Source organism: Pseudophryne corroboree, chromosome 6 (assembly GCF_028390025.1).
Source record: "Pseudophryne corroboree isolate aPseCor3 chromosome 6, aPseCor3.hap2, whole genome shotgun sequence".
Lineage (NCBI taxonomy): Eukaryota > Metazoa > Chordata > Amphibia > Anura > Myobatrachidae > Pseudophryne > Pseudophryne corroboree.
Window position 1 is genome coordinate 764,676,838 of NC_086449.1, and position 16,500 is coordinate 764,693,337.

Sequence of the window (16,500 nt, forward strand, 5' to 3'; positions counted from 1 at the left end):
ATTGACCAACATTTTTTACCGTTTCCTTTTTTTCATTACTATAGCAAAGAGCCCACCATCCTATTGCAGAAGAGAGGTACATAATATAATAATAATCTCCAATAACATATATATAATTTTTTTTCATTAAACATACCTGAGCCCGTACTCTTTTGTGACGTCAACTAAAATGTATATATAGGTGTCAGTTATTAATAAGCAAAGTGAAACTCATGGTCATACATATATAACAGTAATATGAATTGGAATAAGATTGTAAACCCAAGCTCACTTTATCTCTTGTCAAGGCCACACTTGCATTATTGAGACTTTAGTGGCAATATTCTGAAACCCCCTTGGTGCCCTGAGACCAAGGATATCACAAAATTATGTCCCATTATAAATTATGAGGAACACAGAATCCAGATAGATGGTGAGCTAGGAATGGGAAACAACCAATGCAGATTTTATCAGTGGCAGAGAAAGGATTGACACACACAGCCAGGGTATGTACTGATGGAAAGGTATGGGCATAATAATACTACTACTACTACTACTAATAATAATAATAATAATAATAAGGTTAATAATAATAATAATATTTACGTAACAGACACTTTGGGTCTTAATCAGCTTGGATTGCTATTAAGACAAAAATTGCAATTTTCTCATAAATTCTGCTAAAAAACGCATGTGAAAAACCACCCAGAAAGGTAAGGTGCCCACCGATGCATTTCCAAATATGCGTATGCATTCGTATAATAGCGATGCTTATACAGAAATTGAGTACTATCAACAATTTTGGTTGACCCATGACTATGCAGCTGCAATTGCTGCAATTGCAGCAGTGTATGAATGTAATCACAGCTGACATCACATGCACGCCCTGAGAACGGCCATGACAGGCATGTGTTTTCATAACCACTCCCCACAAACGACATGTAACCTCCCACAAATGATCACTTCCTGGCAATCATTTTGCGATCGCACTTTGCTGAGCCTGCAATCGCACTGCAAATGCATTTTGGCCTTTATGCAGATGTTCTAGAACATGTAAATTGGACACACACTTGAAATGTGCACAAGGCAGCTTTAACAATTCTCATTCCATAAAGGGTGTCATCACACCCAACACAAATGATCAATACAAGCAATGAAGGGACTCTCTACCTGTATAAGCTTCGCAGTGTTACATACAAAATCAGTTATAAAATATACATTCCTTATATGAGTAGCTGTAGATGTACTCCTTCAATTCCTCTATTTGTCCACTGTTTCAATGTGATGTTCCAATCTCAGCAAATAGTATGAGAAAAAAAATAAAATAGAGGAAAAAAATATGTCTCATCTATTTGATTTTTTTCTAAAAAATTTGCTGAGATTGGAACATCACATTGAAACAGTGGACAAATAGAGGAATAGAAGGAGGACGTCTACAGCTACTCATATAAGGAATGTATATTTTACAACTAATTTTGTATGTAACACTGGCGCTTATACAGAGATTTCCTTCATTGCTTGTATTCATGTGGATGTTCAGTCGTCCGATAATCGGCAGATTTGCAAATTTGCAACTGAAGCTGAATAAGGTCCTTAATTTGTTCCAAATATCTATAAAAACAATGTAGATTTTTTTGATGTTGACTTTTTAGAGGATAATAAATTTACGTTTCCTGTTTTCTTTTTATAAATGATTCCACTGCTGCTCACTTTCATTGTATAAGACTATAAGTTGTTAGTCTGCACTGTGATCTACTTAATATGTAACTTGCAGATCAATGTATCAAATAACATAAACATGCAGTATTTTAATAGTGTAACTATGTATAGACCAATCACAGAGTTATATTATGTAGGGAGAGATATACAAAAATGTAGATACAAATATACACACATTTTACAACCCAGGCTCATGATCCCGTAAGTGGCTATTACACATGCAAAAAAGTATGTTTTTTGTAAAGGGCCCATTCTTCATTAGTGGCCTAACAGTTTTTGGAGTTCACTTGAGGGAACCAATGACATCTGCAGATGGAGTTAGTTCCTAGAATCCCACTCTTTCCTAAGGGAAGGAGCCCTCCACCACTTGCAGACTGTGTTCTGCGGCCATGCACATACGTGAACTCATGCAAGCAAATCAGGCCAGATTGGCAATGACGTGCACTGAGGTTAATGGCTGGGGAGGTACTGGCTATTATCAGAGCCAGATTTACACACACATACAGTATATGACTTGGTGGTGAGTTTTGACTAAAGAAAAGATTAGAATAATACAAAGATATTTCTAAGTTATAAATATCTTCTTTGCACTATTCTAATCAATTTTATAGTCAAAACTTTGGAGTATATTGGAGAATGACAGGTGAGGACTTGTCTCCCCTGTCTATGCATGTCACTACAGATCGGCAATGGTAAATAACCATGCTACTTTAGTCACAGTGTTAGGGATCACAGAGACATGTTTCTCAATGCTGCTGTCCTGCAACAGAGAAGCACTGAATTATTCCTGCAGTTAAGTATCCTCAGATAATGAATAGCCCCATAGGTTTAATTTATAAAAACTGATCCTATATCATTAGCACTATAGTTTATCATGGCTATGTGTTGAAACACATTTTATATGAAGAACAGTAAGTATGGTTCAAATGTACAACACAAATAGAGCAGATACATGGAGCAGTAACTGTTAATATGAATTATATACAAGGAAACAAATATTTTTACACAGGATTTCCATTATAATTGCCAGCGATAGATTTTTCCCCCACAAGTAATAATCTGGACTCTGTTATAAAAATAAAACATATAAAAGTATTGCAATTACAATGTTGTCTCTCACCTTGTCTTGATCATTCATGCAGTTCATATCTGAGGAATTACCATGGTCTTTAGCCAGATCCTTAAACTGAGGAAAATCCAGAGACTTCATATAACTGAAATCTTGCTGTTCAGGTGCTGGGGGAAAGTTAGTCTGGTAACATTGTCCTTGGGTCCCTGGAGGAACCATCCTGACCTCCATATACTTTAAGGTTCCGTCTGTGTTCAGGTAAAGAGCCGGCTGATACTGATCTGTGTAGGGTTTGGATTGGGATCCACTAAGAAAGCAGCAGCTGCTGCTGTAATCATAACTTTCTTTCCTCAGACATCTCACCAGTAATATAATGAATGTAACCAGTGACACTAAGCTGATGGCCACTAGGGAAATAATTAAATATAAAGTCATATCTGATGGGGGGTTGGAATTAGTGATAAAATTACCAGATTTGGGGGTTTCTACTACAACCTCATCTGCTACAGTAATAAGTACAGTGACTGTCGCTGATAAAGGAGGATTCCCATGGTCACTGATAGAGATGAGAAGTTGTTGCTCTGTATTTTCTGTGTCCTGAAATCCTCGTACAGTTCTGACCTCTCCTGTATACTTAGACACATGATACAAGGAATTGGCAGCATCAATGAGACTAAAGACTAACCAGGCATTGTGACCAGAGTCCAGATCCACGGCAGAGAGTTTTGTCACCAAATAACCAGCAGATGTAGATTTTGGAATCCTCTCTTGTACAATGAGATCCTCAGAGTGTTCTGGATACAGCAAGGTGGGGGAATTGTCATTTGTATCCAAAATGAATATAAAGACAGGGACAGAAGAATATAACTTTGGAGATCCAGAATCTTCCACTTTTATGGTGATTTGTAAAACCTGGATGTGCTCATAGTCAAAGGAACGCTGAGCATAGATATTACCATTATTAGAATTAATGTAAGCATAAGAAGATATAGAGGAACCGTCTATCTGGCTCTCAGCTATAGAGTAAACCAGATCAGAGTTATCACCCTCATCTAGATCTATAGCAGATACTGTACATAGGAGAGTACCTGGGTCACTGTTCTCCTTAATAAAAGCATTATAAGTAGACTGTGTAAATGTCGGTGCATTATCATTAATATCTGAGACACTGAGAATAACAGTTGTCTTACTGTACAGAGGAGGAGACCCTAAATCAGAGGCCGTCAGCTCAATAGTGTATTGGGATATTTTCTCTCTGTCCAGATTCCCATCTGTGACCAATGAGTAACGATTTTTATTTGGTCTGATTTTAAAAGGCAGATTAGGTGACATATCCAGCTGTATTTCTCCGTTCTTTCCAGAATCCTTGTCTCTCACATTAATATATCCGACAACAGTTCCTAGTGGAGCATGTTCTGGAATGTCATTAGTCACTGTAGTAAATATAATTTCTGGGGAATTGTCATTTACATCGTCAATTTCTATCTGGACCAAGCAGTTTCCTATAAGTTTAGGCAACCCTTTATCTACTGCCTTAACTGATAATTCAGCAAACTTCAGTGATTCAAAATCCACGTTTTCTTTTAAAAAGATTTCCCCACTGTGCTGATTTAAATCAAATAATTCTTTGGCAGATTCGGAAGTGTGACTATCAAAATAATACTGAATTTCCCCATTTGCACCATCATCCAGATCTACTGCTTTTAAAGTAAGTATAACAGTATTTACAGGGAGATTTTCCTTTACACTGATTTTATAAACTGATTGATTAAAGATTGGTGCATTATCATTAATATCTAATACATGTATTGTTATGTGACAGGACCCTGATCTGGCCGGTTCCACACTATCAGTAGCTGTGAGAATCAGATTATGCTCTTGTCTATCTTCCCTGTCTAATGTCTTCTCTAATATCAGCTGAGGAATGAGAGTTCCATCCTTACGAGTTTTCACAGATAAAGAAAAATAAGGATTTGTATTTAATGTATATTGACTGACACCATTATCACCAATATCTAAATCTTGTGCAATTTCTAAAGCAAACTGAGCCCCGGGACTAGTAAAGACTTCTGTGATTTCAATAATATAATGATTTGTTGAGAATGTGGGGGAGTTATCATTTATATCCAGAATCCCTATTTCTAGACTGAAAAGCTCCAAAGGATTTTCAGCAGCTGCCTCCAAATGCAGCAAACAGCTCAGACTAGAACCACACACAGTCTCTCTATCAATCCTGCTATTCACAATCAATCCTCCATTTGCCTTATTTACTGCAAAATATTTGTGATCATTTTCAGATGTTAAATGTAACCTGCGCTGAGAGAGATCTGCACGTTTTATCCCCAGATCCTGAGCTACATTTCCTACCAATGTCCCTGGCTCAGACTCCTCAGCAATAGAATAATGAATCTGCCCAGAGACCCAGCCCCAGCTATAAAGGAGAAAGGAAAACACTACTTGCCATTTCCAACAATGAAAGGAGCCTCTTATGTCCATATCTTAAATTATTCCGTGAAACTTGGTATCATATAGATCCTGTGTTATCCTATATGCATGTAGGTTATGTATTCAGTCATCCGTTCCTTATAAAAATCAATCCATCCACAGAAATAAAACATCCACAGGGTTCTCATCGGAGCAGCAGCTCTTCTTTGTGTGAGAGGAAAGATGGGAGGGTGATTCACTGAGCCAGGGGGAGGAGAGAGTGGAGCTTATATGAGCAGATCTTCTGCTATAAATGAAATAAATGACAAGTCTGCCCTCTTCTGGTCAATAGTGATAACTTCATAGGTAACTAGCTCAATAAAATATAAAGCTAATCGATACTATAATAAAGTACATACAGTATTTATAATGGTCTGAACTGCAGTTTAAAACAAAAAATTATGGGACTAATTTCTATAATAAAATACTCCTCACTCAAACTAGAGAAAAACTGTTATTTTTACTCAGGTTTTCTTCATGTCCTGTTAAAACACAATTTCACCAAGTAAATAATAGGATGACATTTTCAATAAAAGTCACATTTTTATGTCATCCTTCAGTTATACTAAATATCTTTTTTGCTACCTTGGACATAAGTAATTTAGTAGTCAGAAATTAATATTATGCAAGGTTCCTTTAATCTTTTTTTATTTACATTTTCTTTGACCTATATAGGTGAATGTATCATATTGTGTTCATACATTGTTGATTTGCTTTGTACATGACATACAGTATTAGAATTTTTAAGGTTTACTTGATATTTCACTGAAAAAGAATTCAAGGGAAATAAATGATGCTTCACCTGCGGAAGTAAATCTAGAGTACATGGCGCTTACATTTATTCAGTATGCAATATCATGCACATAATTGACAGTGGACACGTGTAAACTAACTTAAGTATATGAGATTGCCTATTTTTAAAAATTAACATGTTAGGGTCAATTAAAAACTTTATGATCAAAAATGTAAAAGTAAATATAACCAACCGAACAATGCATTGCGAACACAGTATGGAAATTGTTTTAAAAAGTGATACTTTTCTTTCTGCAAATATCCAAATGTTATCTTTATAATATATTATATTAAAGTGACATTTTTGCTCTTTTATAATGTACATTATTCACACAAAAATGTTTATAGCAATTTTGTAATGATAATTGATAAATATTTTTTTCAATGTTGAAAGGTGTTCAAATATCTATCTATCTATCTATCTATCTATCTATCTATCTATCTATCTATCTATCTATCTATCTGTCTGTCTGTCTGTCTGTCTGTCTGTCTGTCTGTCTGTCTGTCTGTCTGTCTATCTACCTAGCTATCTAACTTTAAAATAAAATCTATAAGTATGTCATAAAGAAGTATAATTTTTAGAATAATCTACATAATATTGAGAAATTAAGCTAAATCATATTTAAATTGTATGTAATTTGTGTACAGAACCACATAAATCAAAATCTTTTAACATAAAAAAAAAGTATATTCTATTATAATTTTTCATATATAAAATTTAGCACTATGATTTTCAATTTCATCTCAAAAACATAGAGAACACACCACACTTTTCTAGAGTGACCCATTATCTTAAGCCAAATTATTTACAGTACATTTCTAAAAAAAATCTTAAATCAAGATCAAAACTTTATAAAGCAGTCAAATCACTAAGGCTAAGTGATTTTAAAAGTTATACTGTATTTTTTAGTTTTTAAAATACTAAAGTATTCTTATACGTGAAATAATATTTAGTTATATAACTGACTGCCATTTTTGTATATTTTCTAAATAGCATTTTTGGTCTATTTACCAAATAATTTGCTAATATACAAAAACTGCTACACATTACAAATTAGACCAAAGCAATGCGGGGTGATCCTACTTGTGTGTATAATGTATTTTTATCTACTTTTAATTTCTTTTTTTTTTTCCCCTGGAAGTGTGACTAAAGTCCCAAGTCAGTCTCAGTCCATCTGCACTTGTGTGATCGGGTTACCCTCTGACTGGCCTGGCAAAACTGCCTCAGTGATATTTTATTGATACAATAGATTATAGAAATAAGTCATTTTATTTCACTGTGATATTTGCCAACAGATTCCTTTAGCTTTAATTTTATTGTACCAAACACTGCACAGAGAAAAGTATTCACAAATAGTTACACTTGTTTACAGACAGGGGAATAGTCAAAATCAAGAACATAGCACTTAGCCAAACTCTACAGAAATTTAAAGTAGGTGTGTGTGTGTGTGTGTGTGTGTGTGTGTGTGTGTGTGTGTGTGTGTGTGGGGGGGGGGTTAATGTGCTCTGAGGTACCCGACTCTGCTCTTCTGTGTTTTCAAGGGACTCCAGGCTGCAGATATGTCATAAACCAATCTGGCAATAGTATCTATGCCATTTGCTCAACGCATATGGTCTACATGCACACATAAAAAATAGGAGATGTTTACAGATATAGCAACAATTTTTTACCATTTCATATTTTTCTTTAATATAGCAAAGAGCCCACCATCATATTGCAGAAGAGAGATATACAATATAATAATAATCTCCAATAACATATATATATATATATATATATATAAAAGTATATATATATATATATATATATATATATAGTTTTTTTTTTTTTCATAAAACATACCTGAGCCCGTACTCTTTTGTGACATCAACTAAAATGTATATATAGGTCTATAATTCTGGGTCAGTTATTAATAACCAAAGGGAAGCTAATGATCATACACATATAACAGTAATATGAATTGGAATAAGATTGTAAACCCAAGCTCCCTTTACCTCTTGTCAAGGCCACACTTGCATTATTGAGACTTTAGTGGCAATATTCCGGAACCCCCTTAGTGCCCTGAGACCAAGGATATCACAAAATGATGCCCTTTTATAAATCAGGAGGAACACAGAATCCAGATAGATGGTGAGCTAGGAATGGGAAACAACCAATGCAGGTTTTATCAGTGGCAGAGAAAGGATTGACACACATAGCCAGGGTATGTACTGATGGAAAGGTATGGGCATAATAATAATAATAATAATAATAATAACATTTATGTAAGAGACACTTTTTTGGGCCTTAATCAACTTGGATCGCTATTGAGACAAAAATTTGAGATTTTCTCAGAACTTCTACTGCTAAAAAACATATGTGAAAAACCACCCAGAAAGGTAAGGTGCCCACTGATGCATTTCCAAATATGCGTATGCATTCGTTTAGTAGTGATGCATATACAGAAAGTGAGTACTATCACAATTTTGGTTGACCCATGACTATGCAGCTGCAGTTGCAGCAGTGCATGAATGTAATCACACCTGACATCACATGCACGCCCTGAGAATGGCCATGACAGGCATGTGTTTTCACAACCACTCCCCACAAGTGACATGTAACCTCCCACAAACTATCACTTCCTGGCAATCACTATGCGATCACACTTTGCTGAGCCTGCAATCACACTGCAAATTCATTTTGGCCTTAATGCAGATGTTCTAGAACAAGTAAATACTGTAGGACACTTGAAATGTGCGCAAGGCAGCTTTAATAAGTCTCATTCCCTAAAGGGTGTCACCACACCCAACACAAACGATCAATAAAAGCAATGAAGGGAATCTCTACCTGTATAAGTGCCACCTGTATAACATCAGTTATAAAATATGCATTCCTTATATGAGTAGCTGTAGACGTCCTCCTTCTATTCCTCTATTTGTCCACTGTTTCAATGTGATGTTCCAATCTCGGCAAATAGTATGAGAAAAAAATCAAATAGAGAGAAAAATATGTCTCCTCTATTCGATTTTGTTCTCATATATTTGGCGAGATTGGACCATCACATTGAAACAGTGGACAAATAGAGGAATAGAAGGAGGACGTCTATAGCTACTCATACAAGGAATGTATATTTTATAACTGATTTTGTATGCAACACTGTGGCGCTTATACAGCTAGAGATTCCCTTCATTGCTTGGATTCATGTGGATGTTCAGTCATCCGATAATTGGCAGATTTGCAAATTTGCAACTGAAGCTGAATAACGTGCACTGAGGTTAATGGCTAGGGAGGTACTGGCTAGTATCAGAGCCAGATTTACACACACATATATGACTTGGTGGTGAGTTTTGACAAAAAAATTATTAGAATAATATAAAGATATTTCTAAGTTATAAATATCTACTTTGCATTATTCTAATCAATTTTATAGTCAAAACTCTTGAGTATATTGAAGAATGACAGGCGAGGATTTGCCTCCCCTGTATATCCTGACTGCATGTCACTACAGATCGGCAATGCTAAGTAACACTACTACTTTAGTCACAGTGTTAGATATCACAGAGACAGATGTTTCTCAAGACGACTGTCCTGCAACGGAGCAACACTGAGTTATTCCTGTAGTTAAGTATCCTCAGATAACTAATAGCTCCATAGGTTTAATTTATAAAAATTGATCCTAGATCATCAGCACTATAGTTTATCACTGCTATTTGTTGAAACACATTTTATATGAAGAACAGTAAGTATGGGGGGTCATTCCGAGTTGTTCGCTCTGTATTTTTCTTCGCATCGCAGCGATTTTCCGCTAACTGCGCATGCGCAATGTTCGCACTGCGACTGCGCCAAGTAAATTTGCTATGCAGTTAGGTATTTTACTCACGGCATTACGAGGTTTTTTCTTCGTTCTGGTGATCGTAGTGTGATTGACAGGAAGTGGGTGTTTCTGGGCGGAAACAGGCCGTTTTATGGGAGTGTGTGAAAAAACGCTACCGTTTCTGGGAAAAACGCGGGAGTAGCTGGAGAAACGGAGGAGTGTCTGTGCGAACGCTGGGTGTGTTTATGACATCAAACCAGGAACGACAAGCACTGAACTGATCGCAGATGCCGAGTAAGTTTGAAGCTACTCAGAAACTGCTAAGAAGTGTCTATTCGCAATTCTGCTAATCTTTCGTTCGCAATTTTGATAAGCTAAGATTCACTCCCAGTAGGCGGCGGCTTAGCGTGTGCAAAGCTGCTAAAAGCAGCTTGCGAGCGAACAACTCGGAATGACCACCATGGTTCAAATGTACAACACAAATAGAGCAGATACATGGAGCAGTAACTGTTAACATGAATTATATACAAGAAAACAAATATTTTTATACAGGATTTCCATTATAATTGCCAGCAATAGATTTTTCCCCACAAGTAATAATCTGGACTCTGTTATAAACATAAATCATATAAACATACTGCAATTAGAATGTTGCCTCTCACCTTGTCTGTGTCATTCACGCAGTTCATATCTGAGGAATTACCACAGGCTTTAGCCAGATCTTTAAATTGAGAAAAATCCAGAGAGTTCATATAACTGAAATCTTGTTGTTCGGGGGCTGGGGGAAAGTTAGTCTGGTAACATTGTCCTTGGGTCCCTGGAGGAACCATCCTGACCTCCATGTACTTTAAGGTTCCGTCTGTGTTCAGGTAAAGAGCCGGCTGATACTGATCTGTGTAGGGTTTGGATTGGGACCCACTAAGAAAGCAGCAGCTGCTGCTGTAATCATAACTTTCTTTCCTCAGACATCTCACCAGTAATATAATGAATGTAACAAGTGACACTAAGCTGATGGCCACTAGGGAAATAATTAAATACAAAGTCATATCTGACGGGGGTTTGGAATTAGTGATAAAATTACCAGATTTGGGGGTTTCTACTACAACCTCATCTGCTACAGTAATAAGTACAGTGACTGTCGCTGATAAAGGAGGATTCCCATGGTCACTGATAGAGATGAGTAGTTGTTGCTCTGTACTTTCTGTGTCGTGAAATCCTCGTACAGTTCTGACCTCTCCTGTATACTTAGACACGTGAAACAACAAGGAATTGGCAGCGTCAATGAGACTAAAGATTAACCAGGCATTGTGACCAGAGTCCAGATCCACGGCAGAGAGTTTTGTCACCAAATAACCAGCACTTGTAGATTTTGGAATCCTCTCTTGTACAATGAGATCCTCAGAGTGTTCTGGATACAGCAAGGTGGGGGAGTTGTCATTTGTATCAAAAATGAAGATAAAGACGGGGACAGTGGAAAATAACTTTGGGGATCCAGAATCTTCCACTTTTATGGTGATTTGTAAAACCTGGATGTGCTCATAGTCAAAGGAACGCTGAGCATATATATTACCATTATTAGAATTAATGTAAACATAAGAAGATACAGAGGAACCATCTATCTGGCTCTCAGCTATAGCATAAACCAGATCAGAGTTATCACCCTCATCTAGATCAATAGCAGATACTGTACATAGGAGAGTACCTGGGTCACTGTTCTCCTTAATAAAAGCATTATAAGTAGACTGTGTAAATGTTGGTGCATTATCATTAATATCTGAGACACTGAGAATAACAGTTGTCTTACTGTACAGAGGAGGAGACCCTAAATCAGAGGCCGTCAGCTCAATAGTGTATTGGGATATTTTCTCTCTGTCCAGATTTCCATCTGTGACCAATGAGTAACGGTTTTTATTTGGTCTGATTTTAAAAGGCAGATTAGGTGACATATCCAGCTGTATTTCTCCATTCTTTCCAGAATCACTATCTCTCACATTAACAAATCCAACAACAGTTCCTAGAGGTGCATTTTCTGGAATGTCATTTGTCACTGTGGTAAATGTAATTTCTGGGGAATTGTCATTTATATCTTCTATTTCTACTTGTATTAAGCAGTTCCCTTGCAGTTTGGGAATACCTTTGTCTACTGCCTTAATAGATAATTCATAAAAATTTGATTCTTCAAAATCCACAATCCCATTACTATAAATCTCTCCACTGTCTTGATTCAAAGCAAATAATTTTCTGGCAGATTTATATGTGTGATCACCAAAAAAATACTGAATTTCCCCATTTGCACCATCATCCAGATCTGTTGCATTTAATGTTAACAGAACAGTTTTCATGGGAAGATTTTCCTTTACACTGATTTTATAAACTGATTGATTAAACACTGGCGCATTATCATTAATATCTAATACATGTATTGTTATGTGACAGGACCCTGATCTGGCCGGGTCCCCACCATCAGTAGCTGTGAGAATCAGATTATGCTCTTGTTTATCTTCTCTGTCTAATGTCTTCTCTAATATCAGCTGAGGAACGAGAGTCCCATCCTTACGGGTCTTCACAGATAAAGAAAAATAAGGATTTGTATTTAATGTATACTGACTGACACCATTGTCACCAATATCTAAATCCTCTGCAATCTCTAAGTCAAACAATGCACCAGGACCTGTAAATACCTCTGTAATCTCAATCGTGCGATTATTAGATAAGAAAGTCGGGGAGTTATCATTTATATCCAGAATCTCTATTTCTAGACTAAAAAGCTCCAAAGGATTTTCAGCAGCTGCCTCCAAATGCAGCAAACAGCTCAGACTAGAACCACACAGGGTCTCTCTATCAATCCTGCTATTCACAATCAAACCTCCGTTTGCATTATTTATAGCAAAATATCTGTGATCACTGTCAGATGTCAAATGTAACCTGCGCTGAGAGAGATCTGCACGTTTTATCCCCAGATCCTGAGCTACATTTCCTACCAATGTCCCTGATTCAGATTCCTCAGCAATAGAATAATGAAGCTGCCCAGAGACCCAGCCCCAGCTACAAAGGAGAAAGGAAAACACTACTTGCCATTTCCAACACTGAAATGAGCCTCTGATGTCCATATCTTAATGATTATCTTGATATTTTATGTCATATAGATCCTGTGTTATCCAAAATGCATGTAGGTTATGTTTTCAGTCTTCCATCCTCCCAAAAAATCCAGCCAGCCATAGAAATAAAACATCCACAGGGTTCTCATCGGAACAGCAGCTTTTCTTTGTGTGAGAGGAAAGATGGGAGGGTGATTCACTGAGCCAGGGGGAGGAGAGAGTGGAGCTTATATGAGCAGATCTTCTGCTATAGCTGAAATAAATGACTGGTTGACAAGTCTGCCCTCTTCTGGTCAATAGTGATAATTTCATAGCTAACATGCTCAAAGAAATATATAGCCAATTGATCCATTTAGTCATTCTACTTGTAAATAGTTTCATATTCAACAATTTGCAGAAGTTTCAAAACATATATTGTTTCATAAAAAAAGGAAATGTAAATATCTTTACTTCCTTTTTTACCTCTATATCAGATAGAAGTTTGTTTAAAGCATCTACAATTCTTTAAGAAATAATGGTATTTTGTAACATTATTTCCAAACTTTCCACTGTTTTCCTAGGTTGTACAGTTTGATATTTTAGGATTACTGCCCTCCAAACCATGGCAAATCACCTTGTGCTTTTAGAATCTATATAACTAAACATTTTAACTATGTCCCAACTTTCATTTGTTTCTTCAAATCAGTACTTATTTGAGTAGCACAATTCTCTTTTTATAACTAAGCCACGTCCTTTCCACAATATCATTATAAATCTGTAGGCAATGAACTGTATCCAGTTAAATAAAAAAATATAATATAAAGGAAGCCAAAATAAGTTTGGAAAGAAAGATAAAGGTTGTAATTTTGCTATTGCAATGTTAGTAATTTTTTTAATTCTTTCTCGGCTACTATTCCATTTTTTTTAAATGATAAAACTAGGTAAACATATAGATACTACACATATAGTACATGCAGACTGTGTATGAATACTGTATATACAGTAACAATATTTCTATGTCTGTACACATTATGAATTAAAGAAATTTAAAGCCTCACCACCAGTGAATTCATTCATGATTTGGTCCAAATATGCAAGTAAGTTAACACCAATTATAGAACCCGGCCACATGCAGTAAAACAGTGCTTTGTTCAGAAGGTAAAGATATTCTTTCAGAAATTTTTTAATAATTAAATCACATTTGAATATGCCCAGTAAAGATTCATACACCATAAAATGCATACACTGAGCCATATTAGCATTTACAATAGTTTAAGTCTGCTGCATAGTAAGTGTATCAAAAAGCAAAGGTATGCAATAACTGCATAATGTATCACTTTACATATTGTAAGTGTAATAGACGTGACCTCACTCAGTGCATAAATGGTATTACAGGTAGATGTACTCATACAGAAGCATAAAGATAGCCACAAATATTCTCCTTAAAATATTACCCTCATTTTCTGATAATAAAGAAGAGGACTGTAGGGTAGACATGAAAAGAGGATTCCACCTTTGTACAACCTCTTCATAATCAGTCCTCCATGTTATCACAATCAGAGCGACAACTATCTAGTAGAGATGTCTAAGTGTATAAACATGTTTTACATTTGATCAAACAGATCAGCTCAAATTCAATGGTGTCACACTTGTTCATGGATCAGTCATGATTTGAGACCAGTTTTTTTGCTACTTATAAAATACAGTAATCTGAATGCAGCCATTAAAAGTGCCATGCGTACAATGAGTGTGTTTGTCCAGTGTGCTTAGTGCACACAGAACCCCTATTTTATGGACAGTCAAAGAAAATGTTACACCTAATATGTGGGCACTCCACGGACACTGAACGTGATCATAATGAACGTCTTTCATACTTGCAAAAGTTCAAGAATTTCCCACAAATATTAAAAATGTTGCTTTGTTTTGACAAACCTAAGCTAAAATGGTTCAATTATTTGTATTCATTAATAACTTTTGCTTATATTTCCTAGTTCACTGTGTGCAAATTCACTGCAACCAACTACTCAGCCCTTTAAATGTTCTCAAAGGGCAATATTCCATAAATAAACTGTAGATTTATAATACTCTGCTCCCTGACTGACCTCCATGTGCAAGACTCCTACGAGAAACTAAATGCTGACATATGCTGGGTACACACTATACAATTATTGGGTTGATTTGCCAATAATTGGAAGAATGCCCAAAATTATTGTATAGTGTGTACGAATGATCGTGTCAGTGTTTCACCGATAATTTGGGAAAATCTTGCCCACACACGCGAACAATCAATTTTCCGGTTTATCGTCCCAAACCAAAAATATCTGCCACAATCTCCCGATATCTAGCAGTGTGTGTGTGCATTCTCAATAATGTGCCCATATTTCCTATGTTTTCCAGTCACTATGTCATCCACCTTGTGTGTGCATATATGGAAATGCAGTGTGATGTGGCAGAAAATTGGTAACTGAAAAAAAAAATCTTCAAGTGTGTAGCTCAGATATTGGTGCATACAATTTCCTGAAAAATTGTCTGATTGTCGGGCCGACCAAAAACATTCTGACTGTATGTACCTAGCTTTAGTGTCATTTTTTTTAAACATGAAATGTTACATATGGCACCAAAATGCACCAGAAATGGAGATCTGGGGCAAAGTACACAGGATAAACTTACCTCCCAACATTGCCTTTGAAGAAAACAGAATTCAGGGTGTGCCATATGGGTGGGGATTCACTAAAAAGAGGGCAGAGCCCCACTGCCAACCTCATTTACCTCACTGTGGGGGTGTGCCCAGCACTATCGGAGTGCTCTTCCTGCACTGTGAATAGATGTCATGTGCATGTGCATGGCATCTATTCACCCACTGCTATGCATGGAGAAGAGGTGACAGTGCTTCCTCCATAATGGCCCCCCATCCTGTGGGACACTACAGTCCATGGATAGGACTGCGGGACAGTTCCAGAAAAGCAGGACTCTCCCACTGAAAATGGGACAGCTGGGAGTTATGGAATAAAGTCTATTCACATTCTAAGCTTATCACATAAAAGGCAGACAGCTTCTAGTAATAGAAAAGTGATATCTTCTGTATCCACGTATAAGTATTAGCTGCATTCAAATTATTAAGTTAGTAACTTAAACTATCACTATCCATGATGACACTCTAACTGTAAGTTGGTTTAACAATGAGTCTTTTTTAATAAAAAGCTTTTTGAAATTTTTTGATCCATTAATTGGGTGATAGTAATATGGTGGCAGGTAGCACTTTGTGAGGATGCAAAATGGGGATGAATGCGGATAAGTTATAATATATGATATATAAGCATCGTACAATTAAAAGTTAATTCGAAAAATTTACAAATCACAATTCTAATTGCACCCAATGCAAATCTGCAAATTTTGCAGGTTTTTTTATGACCCTGATAAAGTTTGTCAAACTGGACCAAAAAAGAATGGGAAAAATAGTCACTCCTGCCTTTTATTACATCTGTACTGGGCATCCATCAGTTTTTTGGCTAAGATGATTATATAGACCTGTCTAATCCTCTATCACACTTATGAATGCATGTATTATAGGAATCAACTGCAAATG

The 16,500-nt window shown here is 36.3% G+C and overlaps 1 protein-coding gene across 31 annotated transcripts in view; it reads right to left on the bottom strand.

The window, feature by feature from the left end:
* LOC134933410 (protocadherin gamma-C5-like) overlaps positions 1-16,500 on the bottom strand; it is a 688,451-nt gene that overhangs the window by 161,941 nt on the left and 510,010 nt on the right. The window contains exon 1 of one of the 31 annotated variants that reach the window (XM_063928564.1): positions 10,500-13,102. The exons of 29 other annotated variants lie outside the window; for them this stretch is intronic. In XM_063928564.1, coding sequence (XP_063784634.1) covers positions 10,500-12,947 — 2,448 coding nt within the window. In that variant the 5' untranslated portion in view covers positions 12,948-13,102. Of the gene's footprint in view, positions 1-2,818; positions 5,429-10,499; positions 13,103-16,500 lie in introns of those variants that run through there. One more of the 31 variants, XM_063928572.1, reaches the window with a different exon arrangement.